General features: G+C 38.9%; 1 protein-coding gene across 1 annotated transcript in view; it reads right to left on the minus strand.

Annotated features, from left to right (window-relative positions):
* kcnk3a (potassium channel, subfamily K, member 3a) overlaps positions 1 to 15,576 on the minus strand; it is a 40,828-nt gene extending 25,252 nt beyond the window's left edge. Inside the window, exon 1 of the mRNA XM_058080579.2 lies at positions 15,152 to 15,576. Coding sequence (XP_057936562.2) covers positions 15,152 to 15,434 — 283 coding nt within the window. The 5' untranslated portion in view covers positions 15,435 to 15,576. The remainder of the gene's footprint in view (positions 1 to 15,151) is intronic.
* Positions 15,577 to 22,370: the final 6,794 nt, after the last annotated feature.

Below are 22,370 nucleotides of genomic sequence, written 5' to 3' on the forward strand. Positions count from 1 at the left end.
TTTTACCATTTTTCATACTTTGCACACATTCTCTCTTTAATTACCAATGCTCTCAAAACTAAGAAGCTAAAAGGAAGAAAATCATAATCAATGCTTGAACAACAGCAATCTCGACATGAAAAGCTATAACCCTCCTATTGTTTTAGGGTCGGCACCGACCCGTTTTACATTTTAATGCATAAAAATAATCATAACATTTATTTCTTGCATCAAGGCTTTTTGACTTTGTCAGGAAACTCTATTTCAACTAAAGAAAACCAAAAAAATAATAATTTTTACTCAATTTTAAAATGGTGTGGTTGAAATTATGACCACTGTATTGTTAGGGTTATAATAATATGACAATAAAGAAATATTTTGAGCCACAACTGAAACCATAAGTGTACAATTAGCCAACACAATGACAACCAGCTCCTCTTCTCATCATGTAAGCTTCAGGGGATTCTTATTGTGACCGTTTTTCCAGTATACATGTGAGGTGAATTCACTCATTTGACTGGTTTGATTTCACATTTATAATTTGGATCATGGAAAGAATGGCCAGAAGTACAGTGAACCAAGATCTGGACCTGTTCTGCTTTTTTATTTCAGTTTATACTAAAGTTCTGTTGCTGAAAACAATAACTTTTTCTACCTTTTTTTTGACATTAATATATATGGGTCAAAATTCACCCAAACACCATAGATCAGGGGTGGGCAAACTACGGCCCGGGGGCCACATCCGGCCCGCCAAGTGTTTGAATACGGCCCGCCCGTTCTTTCCAAAGTATTTCATTTAAGGTCAACATACAACCTGGCATCATGGCTTGAGCCGACATTTTCATGGTTTGGCGGTTTTATCAATTTTGTTATTTCATGCGGTCTGTTGTTTACAAAGTGAAAAAAGGGACACAAGCACATAATAATAATATCTCAAAGTGCACATATAGAAGATTGCATGACACTTTTACAGATTTAATAATTTTGTTATTTGATGTGGTCTGTTGTTTACAAAGTGCTCCTGAAAAAAGAGACACAAGCATATAATAATAATACAAATAATAACAATAACAAATAATAATAATAACAAATAATAATCAATTTATTATAATACATTTATAACTTACTTTACATGAAATAAATGATCTCAAAGTGCCCATATAGCAGATTGCATGACACTTTTACAGATACAATAATTCCAGGTGGACTGTTTCGTGTAAAATATCGAGTCAATTTTGTTAAATCAATGCGGCCCGCCAGTCAAAAAGTTTGCCCACCCCTGCCATAGATGTTTCTTTAGTGATTAATACTAAAATGAGAAAATATATAAAACTAATTGATTTAAGAGATATGTTCAGTAATAGCCAGGTAACAAAAGAATTGAATTTATTAATATGATTCTTTTGAGGTTCATTTTACCATTTTTGGAAATTGAAATGGAGGGGTATAGTGACAAAAAAAGGCCTACATGGCCACACCAAAAGTATTAAAACCAACATTTTCATGGATGAGGAATCCTAAGAAGGTAACCAAGACATTCATTCATTCATTCATTTTCTATCATTTTTCCTCACGAGGGTCACGGGGGATGCTGGAGCCTATCCCAGCTGTCTTCCGGCGTGAGGCGGGGTACACCCTGGACTGGTCGCCGGCCAATCACAGGGCACATATAGACAAACAACCATTCACACTCACATTCATACCTATGGACAATTTGGAGTCACTAATTAACCTAGCATGTTTTTGGAATGTGGGAGGAAACCGGAGTACCCAGAGAAAATTGGCCAGCCAATCACAGGGCACATAAAGTATTCCCGTAAAGTAGGATTGCTTATTCATAAAAGTGGATATTTTCATGGTGACAGCAGAGAAAACCTGGTTCTAAATATGGCTGTTAACACTATTAGAGCCCTCTAGACACAAAATAACACCCCTATAGTCACCTTAATAGTCATCTAATATAGTAAACATTCATTCATTTTCTACCGCTTACCCTCACAAGGGTCGCGGGGGGATGCTGGAGCCTATACCAACTGTCTTCGGGTGGGCGGGGTACACCCTGGACTGGTAGCCAGCCAATCACAGGGCACATATAGACAAACAACCATTCACACTCACATTCATACCTATGGACAATTTGGAGTCGCTAATTAACCTAGCATGTTTTTGGAATGTGGGAGGAAGTCGGAGTAGAACCCACGCATGCACGGAGAGAACATGCAAACTCCTCACAGAGATAGCCGAGGGTGGAATCGAACTTGCTGTGAGGCCAGCGCGCTAACCACTCTACACCGTGCAGTTGAGATGAAAACATGTTAACATTCATTCATTCATTTTCTTCCGCTTATCCTCACGAGGGTCACAGGGGTGCTGGAGCCTATCCCAGCTGTCTTTGGGCGAGAGGCGGGGTACACCCTGGACTGGTGGCCAGCCAATCACAGGGCACATATAGACAAACAACCATTCACACTCACATTCATACCTATGGACAATTAGGAGTCGCTAATTAACCTAGCATGTTTTTGGAATGTGGGAGGAAACCGGAGTACCCGGAGAAAACCCACGCATGCACAAGGGGAACATGCAAACTCCACACAGAGATGGCCGAGGGTGGAATTGAACCCTGGTCTCTTAGCTGTGAGGTCTGCGCGCTAACCACTAGATCGCCGTGCCGCCCTAACCAAGACATGAGAACCAAATTTGATGGTAACTTATTGTTTTAAGTGTATTTTATTTATACTGATTTAATACACGGGTCAAAACCGACCCGTTTACATAATAAGAGATGATACCAGAAATCTAACACAAGAGGATGGTTAAAATAAACTTGAAATATTTTTATGACCCAAATGTTTCTTCAAGGTTGTCGGGGGCTTACGTTTGACATTGCTGTGACGCCGTTGCCTTGATATTAGCCGTAAAATAAAATAAAAAGAACCGATGTTATGAATGTCAAGTGTTTTTTACTAGAATAAAACGCAAGTGTGTGCAGACAAACAAACTGAGCAATAAATAATCAAAACAACAGCTCTCGCCCTCTGGCTTATTCACTCGGTGGAAGTAATTAACTGTTACCCTCCATCTTAGGACACTACCGAGCACAGTTATTTTTATTTCTTTTTTTTTAAGTGGTGTTTGTACTGAGGCAAAAAAACAAAAAAACGAATATAACCAAAGCTCTCCCATCATTGACATGCTTGGGAGACAGCTCAGTGCTTCAGGAACGATATCGCAACGCAGTCAGCTGATATGAAGCCCCTCCACCAGCGACCAAGCACCCTGAGAGATATGTGTGTGTGTGAGAGCTGCGTTTCATGATAATGCGCATTCCTCGGGGAGGATTCCTCTATGGTGGTCGTGCAACCGCGTTATTTGCTTGTTATATCACGAAGAGGCGGGTTTCATTTGGGTTTTAAGCCTGCAGTCGTAAAGGAGACACGGATATGTTGAATTTGCTTGGAAAGCGCTGCTATCTATGATAAATATCGTTGTTCTTGGTAAGGAAAAGGTTTAACTCGTGAGCATGATGTAAAGTGGGTTATTAATGACCTTCAAGTTCAAAAGTGTGGTTGTGATGGACTTACCAGAATTCCGAGAACTCAAGATAATGAACGTGTGTGTAAATAAACATGAAGGAAAAGGAAAAACATGATGTGGTTATTCTTATCGCATCTCATTTACGTACAATGCTGGAATAAACACTGAAAACAAGTACATTTACCTCAATTTACGTGATGACTTTGAACGCAACCCCTCATTGCTCATAATAACATGATGACAAGTGTGATCAAATGTTCATTTGGAGCCGTTAATGCATACAAATATATACCATATTTTTTTTCAAGATTTCAGTGTATATACTGGTCATATAGTAGTTCATATATTTCATATTATCTTGTAGTACTTGTATATAATCCTGCATAAAATTGTTAATTTGTTAATACTTTTCAGGTTGTTTATATTGTCTATTTTTTTTTTCATTTTCTACCGCTTATCCTCACGAGGGTCGCGCGGGGGTGCTGGAGCCTATCCCAGCTGTCTTCAGGAGCGAGAGGTGGGGTACACCCTGGACTGGTGGCCAGCCAATCCCAGGGCACATATAGACAAACAACCATTCACACTCACATTCATACCTATGGACAATTTGGAGTCGCCAATTAACCTAGCATGTATTTTTTGAAGGAAACCGGAGAAAACCCACGCATGCACGGGGGGGGGGGGACATGCAAACTCCACACAGATGGCCGAGGGTGGAATTGAACTCGGGTCTCCTAGCTGTCTATTTTGAAATTGTTAATTTTTTACTATTTAACTGGTTCTGTCCAGGAATAAAGGTATATCTAATCTAATCTAATCTAATCTAGATTAGATTAGATCTAGATTAATCTAGATTAGATTATAATCTAGATTAGATTATTAATTAGATTAGATCTAATCTAATCTAATCTAATCTAATCTAGATTAGATTATTAATTACATTAGATAATTAGATTAGATTAGATTACATCTAATCTAATCTAGATTAGATTAGATTACATCTAATCTAATCTAGATTAGATTATTAATTACATTAGATAATTAGATTAGATTAGATTAGATTAATCTTCATCCTGTCTTCTCATTTCTCTTTCTGCTCATTAAATACAGTAAAAACTGGCATCGTGATTAATCATGATTAATTCATTTGAAAACTGTAATTAATCAGATTACAAATTTTAATCATTTGATAGCCTTTTTTTACTCGTATTATAGCACATATTAATCATATAAATTATTACAGACTTTTTATTTTATTACTATTTTTTGTGGGAAAAACAAAAACAATTTAAATAAAAATAATTTTTTGGACCAAAACACAACATTTTCCCCTTTAGATTCAATGCTTAATGTTTTGTGATTGTGGTGGTAATTATTTCTAAAGACTCAACGACACATATGTATAAAATGTTTGATTTGCTTGACTGTAAGCATGACCAAAGTGTTTTTCCGTAAACCCTGATCTTTCCTTGTAAACGTTCCCTGACGGCTCCAAGCATTTTTCCATGAACCATCACCAGACTCACGTTCCCAATACCTTTCCTTTTCAGGCCACAAAAGGGGAACCATGGAGACGGACAGCCACCATGTGACTAACAGGACGGCTTCTACTACACACAAAGTCCCGTGTTACACGCTTTGGAGAGATGATCCTATCTTTGGACGGGATCGGGATAAAGATCAAAGTTTAGAGTCACGTTGAAAGTAAAGCGCATCCAATGCAAAAAACAATAAAATCAGGGAAATCAATCCAGAATAAATAAATACGATGCATAATAACAGACGCAGAAAACGAAGCTTATACATTATTAGTGCTGCTGTCAGCATCTTCCTGGAGCATGATGACATATTTCAGTAATGAATTTTAAATGGAAAGATGTGAAGGGACGACATTAAAGCTAAAAGCTTTTGGTTTATTCCAGGCCATGAGATTTTAGGTAGTCTTCCTTTCACATGAAAAAAAAAAAGAGCTTATTCTTCATGTCCATCATGCGGCGTATATTTATACCACAGAACGAGGTCAGAAGGGAGCTTCAAGTTAAACAGCTCTCACTACCGGACACTATTTGCTTTGGTTCGACTCCAATCCCGTCCATGCTGCTGGATCAGGGGGGTGGAGGGTGGGGGGGTCTAATAAATACAAATGTTTTGGTTAGTGAGTCAGGCGACTGCATTAAGCAAGACGTGTGAGACGTAAACAATGAGAGTCACGTGAAGGGGGGGGGGGGTAATTGTGTCGCGAGTGAACAATGCCAATTGAAGAGAGAAGGGTTGTGTTGTGAACCTGAATCTCATCGAATCATTCCAACAATCATTTTTTAGTGCAAATGTTGATCTGAAATCGGACGAGAATGTCAACATCAAGCTAGTAGCAGGGGAGAGTTTAGGGTGGAAGTATTCACAGTGTCTTTGAATGCATCTTCCGACAATAGTCCCCAATGGATACGGAATATAACGCCATTAGTTCCCAAAGTGGGCCTATCCATTTTATTTATTCATTCATTCATTTTTACCGCTTTTCCTCACGAGGGTCGCGGGGGTGCTGGAGCCTATCCCAGCTGTCTTCGGGCGTGAGGCGAGGTACACCCTGGACTGGTGGCCAGCCAATCACAGGGCACATATAGACAAACAACCATTCACACTCACATTCATACCTATGGACAATTTGGAGTCGCTAATTAACCTAGCATGTTTTTGGAATGTGGGAGGAAACCGGAGAAAACCGGATGGCCGAGGGTGGAATTGAACCCGGGTCTCCCAGCTGTGAGGTCTGCGCGGTAACCACTAGACCGCCGTGCCGCCTGTTTACAGGAATATGTGCCCTGTAATTGTTGGGGGGGGGGGGTAATTGTGTCGCGAGTGAACAATGCCAATTGAAGAGAGAAGGGCAGTGTTGTGAACCTGAATCTCATCAAACCATTCCAACAATAATTTTTTTAGTGCAAATGTTGATCTGAAATCGGACGAGAATGTCAACATCAAGCTAGTAGCAGGGGAGAGTTTAGGGTGGAAGTATTCACAGTGTCTTTGAATGCATCTTCCGACAATAGTCCCCAATGGATACGGAATATAACGCCATTAGCTCCCACTTTCCTAAAGTGGGCCTATCCATTTTATCCATTCATTTATTCATTCATTCATTTTCTACCGCTTCATTCATTCATTCATTCATTCATTTTCTACCGCTTCATTCATTCATTCATTCATTCATTTTCTACCGCTTCATTCATTCATTCATTCATTCATTTTCTACCGCTTCATTCATTCATTCATTCATTCATTCATTCATTCATTTTCTACCGAAGAGAGAAGGGCAGTGTTGTGAAACCATTCCAACAATCATTTTTTAGTGCAAATGTTGATCTGAAATCGGACGAGAATGTCCACATCAAGCTAGTAGCTAGGAGAATTTAGGGTGGAAGTATTCACAGTGTCTTTGAATGCATCTTCCGACAATAGTCCCCAATGGATACGGAATATAACGCCATTATTTCCCACTTTCCCAAAGTGGGCCTATCCTTTTTATCCAATTGAATGTAATGTAATGTAATGTAACTTGTTGCAATGATAATAATCCAGTTTGCTATATCCAAAACTGTAGCCGCAGGGTTGTAAACAAACAAAAACCCACACAGATAAAAACATAACCTCTTTGGAGGAGGCAAGGGAGTAAAATAAAATATAATAAACAATAAAGAGGGAGTTAAAGATGGAGCTTTATTTGAATTTATGTACTAAATAATACAAAACAACTATGCCCCTGTACAGTATGTAATGAGAGGAAACGTCATTGTGGTTAAGTGTCATCCATCATGTTGTGTGTGTGACACCATCAATCATCAATCAAGGATGAGGATGGATATCATATTTCTACCCTTCCGAATACTGTATATTAAAATAACCCCCAAAAATGTCAGTCCATCCTGCTAAATTATGACCAAATAAGCTGCCCATATGCCGCACCAACAAAACCAGTCTGACCATCCAAGCGTCTCATTACGTCTCCATATTGCACGTGATGAAATATAATTCCCAAGCAAACAATTGACAATGAATTATGAATCTCACATAAACCAACACAGGTTTGCCGCTTTCTTTTCAAATGCATTATGGTTATTTTTTATGACCTTACTGGCCTGGTTTTATCCAAATAAACAATTCTCATAACGGCCACAAGTCAAATATTTAATCATCAGTGGAACATGATGTTCTTTTCTTATATTTTTGCAGCTGCACATCACATGGATGGCTTCATTTTTGATGTGGAGTTACTGTGAAAGGAAATAAGCTAACTTATTCAGCGTTTTTCACCCCTCAATATCAAAGGATATTAGGATATCACGCCCATAAAGAGCTCCTATTGTGAATGTATGGAATGTATAGAATGCGGTATCATTAGTAGACTCAGCTCTTTAACACACCTCATACACACCTGGGTCAGTCTTAGGATCCGCACCTGATTCTGATCTTTTAAAACACGACATTAGCAACAAATGTCGTCTTCTCTGGTGGTATTGGATACTTGGTAATGATAATGGTTTAATTTCATTTGAACATGCATCAGATTACAATTGAACGCATCACATAATCAGTTCACAGTTCCACATGTCCAAAAGGAGTAGGAAGAAGCAAAGCTTATTAAATCCTACCCCTCCATCTGGTACTTTTACAATCAGTAACTGTTACATTTGTTCACTTCCTGCTTTCCTAATATAGTTTACGTCTTGTTTTGTTTAGTTTTTTTTCACGTATCGAAGTACGAAGCGATATGACCAACATTTGTTCACTTCCTGCTTTCCTAGTATAATTTGTTTTTTTAAATTGATTTTATTAAATTTTTATTTAAATTTAATTAATAATAATTGTATTAATTATTTATTTATGAATAATAATTATTATTTATTAATAGCTTTCATATTTTAAACAAATTTAATAAAATAATAATTAAAATAAAAAATAATTTAATAATAATAATTTAATTTAAAAAAAATGTTTTTAAATTTTGTCATGTACCAAAGTACGAGGTGATATGACCATCCAATGACATAATGGGTACTTTTACAATCAGTAACTGTTACATTTGTTCACTTCCTGCTTTCCTAATATATAACTTTTTAATTTTAAAAAATGTATTTTAGGATTTTTCATAATTTATTTTTATTTTTTTTCAATCCAATGCCATAATGGGTACCATAGTAAGTGTCAATATAGTGATATATATAGCACATCATGACTGGTTCAAGACTCTTCATCCTTGTATTTAGCAAACATCAACTGCTTGTATTGTTTCTTGAATTGGCTCATCGTTGTGCATTGTTTGATTTCCTTACTCAATCCATTCCATAGTTTGATTCCACATACTGAAAAGCTATAACCAGCTTTTACAGGCTATTTGTGTATTTGTATATAGCTATAGGAAGCTTCCAGAAGAAGCTCTGGGGCTTTAGAAGTCAGACAAAGACAGCTTAGTCATTTGGTTTTGGTGACTCAGCGAAACTCGGGCTATTGTTCAAAGGTATTGTGACATTTCTAAGATACATAGACACTTATTAGAAGAATCTGTTTCATAATGCAAGAGTTAATGTCATTTTACATCATAGAGAGAGTCCGTTATAAGCAAGAAGGCCATTACCTCGCTTTAGCATTAGGAGGGGGGGGGGGGGGGGGGGGCGTGCCCTATTCCATTCACGCTAACGCTATATCAACGTTAGTCTAGCTTGAACTGCACTAGTTCCTTTCTCAACATTCAGCGTTTTGAGTTCTGCAAACCTTCCCCACAACATCAAGGAGTCTAGTTCCGCATTTGAAGTACCCAAAACCCTCTGCATGGTAGATAGAAATGGAAAAGGTTGCCGAGTCATATTCTCTGTACGCTCAACCACTTAGAGCTCGAACCGCCAGTGCTGAGTGAATAATAATGTTAGTAATTACCATTAAAAATTCAAAGCCGCCACCTCCAAATACGCAACCGCCGGCAACGGGTTTGTGTCTGAATCGTAGTTAATGACAATATAAAAGGGGCGAAGTTAACATGTTTTATTCATCGAGGGTCCACGTATAGAAACATTCAATTACGTGACCGAAGGCAGAGCTGCCGCACGTGTCCGCTCTGCTCTTTTATGGCACGCTTCACATTCATTCACAGATGGAATCTGGGTTGTGGCGTGGAAAAGTACATTACAGATGGCGTCCTTTCCTTTTTTTTTTTAATGTGACCAAGGAATCTTCTTTAGTAGCAACAGGCACATTTTTCACATTATCGTACTAACGAGTAGGCCTGACTCAAAATGAGTCCACTGGAGATGACTCACATGAATAAAAGAAAGCAAAACAGTGAGTTCTGTTGATGGATGTTTTTACTGATCTCATCCGTATGCTAATTCAATTTATGAGTCTAAAACAGGCGCTAAAGAGGTGCTTTAATCGCTATGTTAAAAGTCTAAATGTGTTGTCTACTCAAGGTCATTTTCACGTAGATGCCGTGGAACCTCTAAAACCAAAGTCCTAACATTTCCTGGAAGGCATGCCTTGAAAGTCATGTAAAATGCGGGAGTTCAAACCATGCATGACGTCATAAAAAATTAAATTAAATGTCAGATTTCAGATTAGTGAGGATTACTTGTTTGCCACTGTGTTCTTGTCTATGTAAAAGTATAAACTAAGACTAAAATTAACTGTCAAAACTTAATTTTCTCATCTTTTTTTCATGGAGCCTCTCTCTGGGCTCCTCTAGTGGATGGGAATGTGGGACGTCTTGGGACAAAATGCATGGTGGGAGCCGTTAAAAAAGCACTATTTGTTGTCTTATTACCTTTTGAGTGTTAAGTTGCCGTGTGATGATTTTAGACACTGTGAGTCCAACTCCCGCGCAATACTTAAACACTTAGCAGTAGATCTGAAGTAGTGTTCTTGTCTGTGTAAAAATACAAATTAAGAATGAAATCAACTGTCAAAACGTAATTTTCGTGTTTTTTTCGTGGAGCCTTTCTCTGGGCTTCTCTAACACCCTCTGATGGATGGAAATGTGGGACGTCTTGGGACGAAATGCATGGCAGAAACCGTTAAAAAGTTATTATTTGTTGTCTTTTTAACCTTTTGAGTGTTAAGTTGCCGTGTGATGATTTTAGACACTGCGAGTCCAACTCCCCTGCAGCGTAGTACTTAAACACTAAGCAGTAGATCTGAAGTAGCACTGTGTTCTTGTCTGTGTAAAAATACAAATTAAGAATGAAATCAACTGTCAAAACGTAATTTTCGTGTTTTTTTCGTGGAGCCCTTCTCTGGGCTTCTCTAACGCCCTCTGTTGGATGGAAATGTGGGACGTCTTGGGACGAAATGCATGGCGGAAGCCATTAAATAGTTATTATTTGTTGTCTTTTTACCTTTTGTGTTAAGTTGCTGTGTGATGATTTTAGACACTGTGAGTCCAACTCCCGTGCAGCGTAGTACTTAAACATTTAGCAGTAGATCTGAAGTAGCACTGTGTTCTTGTCTGTGTAAAAATACAAATTAAGACTCAAATTAACTGTCAAAACATAATTTTTGTGTTTTTTTTTCGTGGAGCCTTTCTCTGGGCTCCTCTAACGCCCTCTGGTGGATGGAAATGTGGGACGTCTTGGGACGAAATGCATGGCGGAAACCGTTAAAAAGTTATTATTTGTTGTCTTTTTAACCTTTTGAGTGTTAAGTTGCTGTGTGATGATTTTAGACACTGCGAGTCCAACTCCCCTGCAGCGTAGTACTTAAACACTAAGCAGTAGATCTGAAGTAGCACTGTGTTCTTGTCTGTGTAAAAATACAAATTAAGAATGAAATCAACTGTCAAAACATAATTTTCGTGTTTTTTTCGTGGAGCCCTTCTCTGGGCTTCTCTAACGCCCTCTGTTGGATGGAAATGTGGGACGTCTTGGGACAAAATGCATGGCGGAAACCATTGTCTTTTTAACTTTTTGAGTGTTAAGTTGCTGTGTGATGATTTTAGACACAGTGAGTCAGACTCCCACGCAGCACAGTACTTAAACACTTACACACTGAAGTAAAGGAGGTGTCGTGAGATTAGAACGTAGCCGTAAATTAGCTGGATAAGCCAGAGGGTTCAAAGTTTAAGTCCACTGGAAATGAACATAAAAGACGAACATCCCGCATGTAAACTGCTCAGACTACACACATTTCTCACAAGAAATGTTACTATTGAGCCTGTCTGTGCATACTATGATTTTCCTGCTGGGCACATCATGAACGACTAGCCCATACAAACCCAATAAACACGACAAAGCACAAATGAACAACCAAATGAGTCATTAGTCGCCGTTCATGTTTGTCCTCAACATGTTCTTGGATGACCTTCAAATGCAAGCAGGGCAGTCAGTGGTGGGGTCGCACATGTGACACATCTGCCCCCATCTCGGACGATGTGAGGAAATCGTTTTCTAATACGGGCGAGCCACCCCTTCAGCCATGTTTATCACATGAACATCTCCACCACACAGGATGCTGCCCCAATCTCCTTCCTGCCCAAACCTCATATGGCATTCCTCACATGGCCTCCACACTAAATGGACACACTGAGCCTGGAAAGCAATGATAGATTGGGTATTTTTCTCCTTCAGACTGCTGGGGAGAAGGATGAGGGGGGGGGGGGGGGGGTGGGGGGCTTTAATGTCTAGAAGGTTCCAATGATGTTTAAAACCGTATTTTCAAGGTTGCAGGTATTTCTAACTACACCCTGGACTGGTAGCCAGCCAATCACAGGACACATATAGACAAACAACCATTCACACTCATATTCATACGTATGGACCGTGATTGTGTAGCTTACATGCTAACCACCCGTGCGTATATGGGCATTTCTGGAATGAATAAAGCGTCGGTGTATGATGTGTTTGAGTTTTGTCTGTATAAATTAGAATTATTCATTCATTCATTCATTCGTTCGTTCGTCCAGCCCCCCAACTCCGCTCCACTAGCACCAGAATGTATTTACAGCATCAAACACAAGCATTATTTAGCTTAATTATGTTTTAAATTAATATTATATTGGGTCATATAAGTGTAAAGATTATTATAGGGGTGTTAGTTCATGTCTAGAGGGCTCTAATAATGTTAAAACACATACTTAGAAGGTGGTTTGCTGTATGCTCTAACTATGAAAATATTCATTTTCTACCGCTTATCCTCACGAGTGTCGCGGGGGGTGCTGGAGCCTATCCCAGCTGTCTTCGGGCGAGAGGCGGGGTACACCCTGGACTGGTCGCCAGCCAATCACAGGGCACATATAGACAAACAACCATTCACACTCACATTCATACCTACGGACAATTTGGAGTCGCTAATTAACCTAGCATGTTTTTGGAATGTGGGAGGAAACCGGAGTACCCGGGGAAAACCCACGCATGCACGGGAAGAACATGCAAACTCCACACAGAGATGGCCGAGGGTGGAATTGAACCATGGTCTCCTAGCTGTGAGGTCTGCGCGCTAACCACTCGACCGCCATGCCGCCTAAATTAGAATTAACTGATAACAAATATTGTTGATTATGAATTAAAATGTGCCATATTGGGCAATCACACCCTTTACAATAACTTCCTGTTCTCTGGTTATCATCATATTTACTTTCCTTAGAGGACCTCATAAAAGAATCAAAAGAAAACAGCAAAACATATTTTGATTTTCACCGACGTGGTAGTAATTTAGGCTCAGAGACACTCATCCTGTGTTTAACCGTAGGTCACGGCAGTATGATCTTGACATCAACACTGCGAGCCACGAGGCCAATGGAACAGTGGAACAGTGGAACAGTCAGGCTCTGGTGTTATCATTAATATGTAATGGCAGCTTGGAACGGCAAACAACTGTGTTTGCAGCAGCCGCAGGGTTCACGGGTTACAGAAGACCTGGCTTGGGTTGGTGTGCAATTAGCAGCCCGCATCTGATTGGGTTACAAGCCTGCTCGCTAAATACTATGGATGGTGGACATGGTGACAAAAACGGTGCTGAAAATGAAAAATATTCACGTAAACTCTCTCCTGGGTGGGTCTACTGTCGCACTTATCAAAAATGATTTGCCTTCTGGTGTCATTTCTAATAGAGCATCCGTGCCGTTAAATGACTTTGGAGTGGAATTGAATGCAAATCAACTAAAAGGTTCAACCACCAAAGCAAACATGGTCGTGTAATAAAGAGTGTAAGCTCGGTAAAAAAGCCTGCAGGGACTTTGCAAGCTGGTATAACACTTGAGAATCTTCTAATTACATTTTTTTTTTTAATTCTGAGAAGCAGCACCACAATTTGCATTTAAAGAGGCGGTGCAGCTGCAGCATCATGTGTGACTTTAAGGTGACCCACAGTGCTGCAATTCAACAAAATGCTCCGAGCTCAATAAGCTCTGACGTGGAACAATGTTGTCTATTTATAATGGCGTCCTCTCAGCTCTCACTTTGGGTGAGGCCTCAAAGACACGTCGCTACATATTTGCATGGTTATAGTTCATGTAAGATACTGTATGTGCTACGGTACTATGGTACTACTGTACTACTGGATGCTGGTGTAATGACATTTCATAGCGGGGGTCGAGTTCTTCTTACTGATTTTGTTTTTAAATCAGAATCTTAAAGTAGATGTAAAGAAAATTGCCATTCATACATAAAAATACAATTGAAAATAAAGTGAAATTATATTAACAAAATATGCATTTAAAAAAGTCATTCCCAATTTATAATACTGTCTTTTTTTGAGCAACTATGAAAACTATGACAACTATGAACTATGAACTGATTTAAGAAGCATTTGTTTGGATTGGATTGATGAATATTCATTTCAAATAAGAATAATACGTAGAACAAAAATGAATGACTCGGAATTATCTCAAATTCAATAAAAACTTTTTTATATAGCATATTCAAAACAACCCCAAATTTAAAAAATTGTGTAAATAAATGCAATTTATGAGATACTAAATACTAAAATTATAATTTTAGTATTTTATTTATTATGCTCTCATAGAGCATAATAATAAAGTTTCATAAATAAAATACTAAAATTATGATTTTAGTTTTTTATTAAACAGGGACTAAATTATACTAAAATTATAATTTTAGTATTTTATTTATTATTATTTATTATTGATAATTGTTATTATTTGTATTTAATATTTATTATAATAAATAAAATATTAAAATTATATTTTTAGTATTTTATTTATTATTTTTATTTATTATTTATTATAATAAATAAAATACTAAAACTATACTTTTAGTATTTTATTTAATACGCTCTCTAAATACTAAATACAAAAATTATAATTTTAGTATTTTATTTATTATGCTCTCATAAATTGCATTTACACTATTGTTAAATTTGGGATTGTTTTGAATATGCTATATACATAAAGTTTTTATTGAATTTGAGATAATTCCGAGTCATTCATTTTTGTTCTACGTATTATCCTTATTTGAGATGAATATTTAACAATCCAATCCAAACAAATGCTTGTTAAATCAGTGTAGCGTCCCCACGACGTGCCGCAAGTGGACACCTGTGGTGCTGTGGAAGGCAGCGCGTGTGAAAGGTTCCAAAACAAAGGCATCATATTTAGAAGCAGGCAAAGTTGACCAAAAGAGGGACGATGCCTTACCTATGGTGGTGATCACAGTGATTGCAAAGTAAAAAGAGCCGGCGAATTGCCACTGCACGCCGGCTTTGTGCGGCTTGAGCTGCAGCACCACCTTCTCCAGATCGTCAAAGTCCTCCTCGGACAAGTTGAAGGTGTGGAGCAACTCGGCCCTCCGCAGGGCCACCTCTCTCCTCTGGCTCGTCTCCTTCTGCGACTCCAGCGCGTCGAAAATAGCGGCGCCCACGATCAGGTAGGTGAAGGTGCAGATGATGAGGGCGAGGGTCCGCACGTTTTGCCTCTTCATGGTGCGACGTGTCAGGGAGACGAACCGAGAGCGAGCGCGGGTCTGGAGGAAGGCGAGCTGGGCTGGTTCATGGCTGTGCTGCTCCGGAGGAGCTCCGGGTGTACTTTATGAGACGGGAGCTGTCCATTCAGCACCGCTTCTCTCCCTCCCCTCCCCTCACCTCCCCTACCCCCCCTGCGCCCGGCACTCCCTCCTCGTGCGCGCTCTCCCCCGGTCAAACATGTGACCAGGAAGTGAACCTCCATTCCTGTTTAATCCTCATTTTCCCGGAAACTCATTTTCTTCAGTGCTCAGAATGAAGTATTCACACATCCGGCAACAAAGCATTTCTGTCCCCCATTTCTTTTTTTTTTTTTTTTTTAAATAAAATTAAAATGAAAATTAAATTAAAAAATAATTACATTAATTAAATTTTTTTATTAAGAATTAATTAAATTATTAAATTAAAATAAATAATGTTAAAACACATACTTAGAAGGTGGTTTGCTGTATGCTCTGACTATGAAAATATTCAATTTATTCATTCATTTTCTACCGCTTATCCTCACGAGAGTCTCGGGGGTTGCTGGAGCCTATCCCAGCTGTCGTCGGGCAAGAAGCAGGGTACACCCTGGACTGGTGGCCAGCCAATCACATGGCACATATAGACAAACAACCATTCACACTCACATTCATACCTATGGACAATTTGGAGTCGCCAATCAACCTAGCATGTTTTTGGAATGTGGGAGGAAACCGGAGTACCCGGAGAAAACCCACGCATGCACGGGGAGAACATGCAAACTCGAGGATGGAATTGAACCCGGGTCTCCTAGCAGCGAGGTCTACGCGCTAACCACTCATCCACCGTGCAGCCCCATATTACTTGTTGTTCCGCATCTTCTAGACTTCCTGAATAAACCCGGATGATAGATTGTCCCATGAATGGATAGTTCAATGGATCCCCATCTAAATTCACAGGACGTCGCCTGCCCTGCGGCTCACCGATAGATTGGTCTCAATCTTAAGTTCCACACCATGAGCCGTGCCAAAAATAGCTCTGGCTTCAATAACCAGGTCAGTCAAGTCAACTGTGACTGAGCCCACCTAAATCCTTCAATCACATCCCGGGGATCTGCAGGCACCGGCCCAATCAATACATTGATTAATCCATGACACTTTGATCAGAACTCTGGCCTTTGAAACACGCTGTGGCTGCCAAAGGTCGAGGGAATTAGATAAGCGTTAAGATACACTCCAAAAATCTATTTTCATACTCGGATACATATCAAGTGAAGCCTTGCATTCATAAATAAAATGAATAAAAGGATGTTTTCCAATTGCAATAAAAACACATTTGACACATAAAAAGAGTTAAAGATTTCAATCATCAAAGATTTCAAGACATAAAAGGCATCAGTGTGGACGGCGTGCAGCATCACGCAGACCCGCAGGCCTTTAGCTGCAGGCCAGCCAGCCATCCCTCCATATCCTTCACTGCATAATCACAAGTCTCATGAACCACAACACTTCCTGCATTCGCTGACCCATCAGAACTGAATTTTCCGGTGGCAGGTTCTGACCCCCGGCGTCTACACTGGGGGATAAAGCCTGTATCGTCATTACTGCGATTTTGGAGAGACTGCAAAGTCAACACTAAACTTGGCGCTCGGGTGCTCTTTGAACCTGTGGATGTTTCCGAGTGGAAGACCTTTGGAAATCATAGCTTCCAATTCCAAGAATACAAGAAGCAAAAAAATATAATGACACATTTCTTCTCAGGCACTTTCTATGTTCATAAAAATATCCGATGTTGTCCAGAACTTAACTATAAAAGCAATCTTCACTCGCTAAATGTACTGCAAAAAAGGTCAGTAAGGATAATTCATAATGCCGCCTACAGAGAACATACTAACTCCTTATTTCTAAAATCACAAATACTTCAATTTGCTGATATAGTTCATCTTCAAACAGCTAAAATAATGCATAATAAAATAAAATAAAATAAAATAAAATAAAATAAAATAAAATAAAATAAAATAAAATAAAATAAAATAAAATAAAATAAAATAAAATAAAATAAAATAAAATAAAATAAAATAAAATAAAATAAAATAAAATAAAATAAAAATCATGCATAAGGCTAAAAATAACCTATTACCTAAAAATGTCATCCAATACGTCTCTACAAGAGAGGAGAAATATGATCTCAGGGAAGAACTAAATTTGAAATGCTATGACTATGTTAAAAAGCCATAGCATTTCAGTATGTGGAATCAAACTATGGAATGGATTGCGTAAGACCCTCAAACAATGCACAAAGATGAGCCAATTCAAGAAACAATACAAGCAGTTGATGTTTGGATGAAGAGTCTTGAACCAGTCATGATGTGCTATATATATCACTATATTGACACTTACTATGGTACCCATTATGTCATTGGATGCTCATATCACCTCGTACGTCGGTACGGGACAAATAATTAAAAACATTTAAAAAAGAAAAAAAAGAAATAATAATAATAAAAAAAATACATTTTAAAAAAACTAAAAAAAAAACAAATTATATTAGGAAAGCAGGAAGTGAACAAATGTAACAGTTACTGATTGTAAAAGTACCAGATGGAGGGGTAGGATTTAATAAGCTTTGCTTCTTCCTACTCCTTTTGGACATGTGGAACTGTGAACTGATTATGGGATGCATTCAATTGTAATCTGATGCATGTTCAAATGAAGTAAAACCATTACCATTACTTAGTAACTATACCGATATCAGCCGATACGAATACAGTATATGCAGTAATCGTGTTTACATCAGCGTATGCTTAGAATATACGTACTAAGTATAGGTACATATACACAGCACGCGGCTTTTGCAGTCATCATCATTGCTGGAAGGGTTCAAAGGCTGACTAAAACATGGCCGGAGAGCACATTACATAACGTAATGTGACGAGGACATCATTAAGGCAAAGCCATGAAGACAGGAGCCATCCCAGAGTCTTCACCCCGCCTACTCCCAAGTTGCAAAGCATCCTGGGAGGGGTGCCCTTCAGCTTCCTTACATCTCATTATATGCGCCTCAACATAGCCTGCAGCTTCCCGCTGACATTCAATTAAAGTCTTTCATTTTGTCATCATTTGCCATGCCTCCATGACTCCGCCAGCCCCCCCGCTGTCGTTTGATAATTATTCCTAGCATGCATCCAATTAGGTGTGATTCTATTTATTAGCTGTATTTATTGGCACCCCGATGCGAGAGGTACACCTGCACTTCTCCACTGGATGAGAGGAAGTGGCAGCCGTAATGGAAGTGATAATGCTGCTCATTTGGAATTCCAGGAACGGAGTGTTCCACTCAAACGTCTGGTTTTGCCGTGATTGGTGGTTCACTACGGTTCACACTTAACTTGGGAATTGATGGCTTTATGCTAGGGAAAGCATTTTTCTCTTGGAATTACACAATTCAGACACCAGATGCGAGTCGTATTGTTGAGCTCGGCCACCCTACATCGAAACGGCATCAAGGTCTGAGCTCCAGGAGCTAAATGTGACATCCAAAGACAGAAAGTCGGGGGTCGCAGGTCCTCCAAAAAGGATAATAAATGCAAAAGTGCCAAACATTGGACTCGTTTGGGCCGCTTGTCCTTTGGGTCACTACCCAAAGCTCATAACTCGAACCCATAGGTGAGGTCTGTCCGGTGAGGAGGAGACTCGTGATGTTCTAAAGCTGAGGATGTTCTTAATCATTACACGGTAGAATTACATCGAAACAGCATCAAGGTCTGAGCTCCAGGAGCTAAATGTGACGCCCAAAGACAGAAAGTCGGGGGTCGCAGGTCCTCCAAAAAGGATAATAAATGCAAAAGTGCCAAACATTGGACTCGTTTGGGCCGCTTGTCCTTTTGGTCACTGTGACCTGACTTCCCTATGGTTCCTTTAACGAGTCCTTCCCGCTGTCTGGATTACCGCCATCATCTCTAACTGGCATTGTCACAGATTTTTGTATTACATAACACTTGTCTCTCCGTATGAGCGCTGATTGCCCGCCCTGCCGTCAACTTTTCTTCCTGTACGTCTGCCATAAACATTGACAGCCTGACTCTCATTAAGCTAAAGGTCATAAATTCCATTTCACGCATCAATTTTGCTAAAGCTGAAGCAACAGTGTGCTAAATAACAAACATGAGGACACCAGGAGAGAAAAAAAGTATGCTTGCAGATAAAATGAATGAGCGTATATGACTGGTAGTCATTAGAAATTACAGCAGCGCTTCATATTTTGACCTTTCAAATCTTACGTCAACATTATAGGCTCAACTGCTATAGTACGACACTTCCTTGTCCTCGTTTTAGAACACAGAAAGCAGACTGACAACATACTGGTTAAAAAAATATATAGAAAGAAAATAAAAATAAAAATAAAAATAAAAATAAAAATAAAAATAAAAATAAAAATAAAAATAAAAATAAAAATAAAAATAAAAATAAAAATAAAAATAAAAATAAAAATAAAAATAAAAATAAAAATAAAAATGGAAGTGGAAAAACACTGTAGTTGGGATAGCAGTGACAATTGGAAAGTAGTAAGACTCAAGTGTGATAATTTAATTTGAGGTATTTTAAAGAATATTTTTCTTTTTTTCTCTCACATACTTTTATTTTTCAATCTCACTGAAACAATACCATAACATTGATGTTTTTATATCCTTGTTAGCTTGTGATGACTGTGTAGTTGGAGTGGTTTCTTACTTTGTTTTGTACTGGACTATGTACGATATGATGACTAGTAATGAACTGGTTGCTCTGGTTGGCACGTGGTTGGGTGCCTCAAGCTGGGTGAGGGTGGTTGGATATGGGGTTTTTATTCTGTGTAGACAAGGAATAATATATGTTTTGTTGGGATGAGGTTGGAATCTGGGGGGTTAGGGGGTTAGGTGGGACTAGATCAGTCTTGACTTCTTCCCACTCCCTTTTGAACATGTGTACGTTTATATATATATATACACACATAGGTATTTTTATTTGTATTGATTTTGGTTGGTTTGTGGTGTTTTGGATGTTTTTCATTTTCGAAATAAAGAAGAAGAAAAAAAAAGAATGACTGAGAGCATAGCTGGCAGGCGTCATGACACGATGTATACATACTGACTGTTTGCAGCTACAGACGCAGCCCATAGTATCTCCTCCATGCATACATTTACACAGGGTGTATACACTCGGTAAGAGACGTTAGAAAAGTCCACAGGCTGCACCTGTCACACAGTGTGGATGTGACGGCCTGCTGTCGTGCTTGTTTCACTTGAAGAAATGTTAACAGTGCTAGATCTAGAGCTTGAGTTCTGTACCTGTCCTGCAGGTAAAACTACCTTGCACACTCTATAATGCTACACAGACATACACCATGTATCCGGAAACGCCCATATAAGGAAGTGCAGTTCACTGTGACATCACAGGGAGCCGATGTTCGAAAAAAAACATCTGAAATCTGAGCCAAAGCGCGGGAGCTGTTTTGATGGAAATATTATTTGGGGAAACAATCTATGAACAAACAGACGTCCATCTCGACTACAAATCCACAGCTGACAGAAGCTTCCAATACACCGTGCAGAGGATTGTGACACGTTGAATAATTCACAGCAAATTTACAAGTGACTACACTAAGTCTCATGGGAAGAAGGTGACTCCAACTGTCAGCTAATGAATTCTTTAAACGCATCTTCAGCTGCTCTTGCTTCTGCATTATTGAAAAAGACAGGAATCACTCAATTCCGCTTCTATGGTATGGTACGGTTAGCTTAACAAGCTACATTAAGCAACATCACGTGTTACATTCCAGCATGTGTGAAAGGGAGTAAGGAGAAACGTGTTTGGGATTCCACAAGAGTCATATCTAAGTACGTGTTCGGTTCAATAAAAACAAACTCCACAAGAGTCATATCTAAGTACCTGTTCGGTTCAATCAAAACAAACTCCACAAGAGTCATATCTAAGTACCTGTGCAGTTCAATGAAAACAAACTCCACAAGAGTCATATCCAAGTACCTGTACAGTTAAATCAAAACAAACTCCACAAGAGTCATATCTAAGTACCTGTTCGGTTCAATCAAAACAAACTCCACAAGAGTCATATCTAAGTACCTGTTCGGTTCAATCAAAACAAACTCCACAAGAGTCATATCTAAGTACCTGTTCGGTTCAATCAAAACAAACTCCACAAGAGTCATATCTAAGTACCTGTTCGGTTCAATCAAAACAAACTCCACAAGAGTCATATCTAAGTATCCGTTCGGTTCAATCAAAACAAACTCTGCAAGAGTCATATCTAAGTACCTGTGCAGTTCAATAAAAACAAACCCCACAAGAGTCATATCTAAGTACCTGTTCGGTTCAATCAAAACAAACTCCACAAGAGTCATATCCAAGTACCTTTGCGGTTCAATAAAAACAAACTCCATAAGAGTCATATCTAAGTACCTGTTCGGTTCAATAAAAACAAACTCCGCAAGAGTCATATCTAAATACCTGTTCAGTTCAATAAAAACAAACTCCACAAGAGTCATATCTAAGTACCTGTTTGGTTCAATAAAAACAAACTCCACAAGAGTCATATCTAAGTACCTGTTCGGTTCAATAAAAACAAACTCCACAAGAGTCATATCCAAGTACCTGTTCGGTTCAATCAAAACAAACTCCACAAGAGTCATATCTAAGTACCTGTTCGGTTCAATAAAAACAAACTCCACAAGAGTCATATCTAAGTACCTGTTCGGTTCAATAAAAACAAACTCCACAAGAGTCATATCTAAGTACCTGTTCAGTTCAATAAAAACAAACTCCACAAGAGTCATATCTAAGTACCTGTGCGGTTCAATCAAAACAAACTCCACAAGAGTCATATCTAAGTACCTGTTCGGTTCAATCAAAACAAACTCCACAAGAGTCATATCCAAGTAC

This window comes from Doryrhamphus excisus, linkage group LG11 (genome assembly GCF_037039965.1).
Source record: "Doryrhamphus excisus strain RoL-2023G ecotype Guam linkage group LG11, RoL_Dexc_Guam_v1.1, whole genome shotgun sequence".
Lineage (NCBI taxonomy): Eukaryota > Metazoa > Chordata > Actinopteri > Syngnathiformes > Syngnathidae > Doryrhamphus > Doryrhamphus excisus.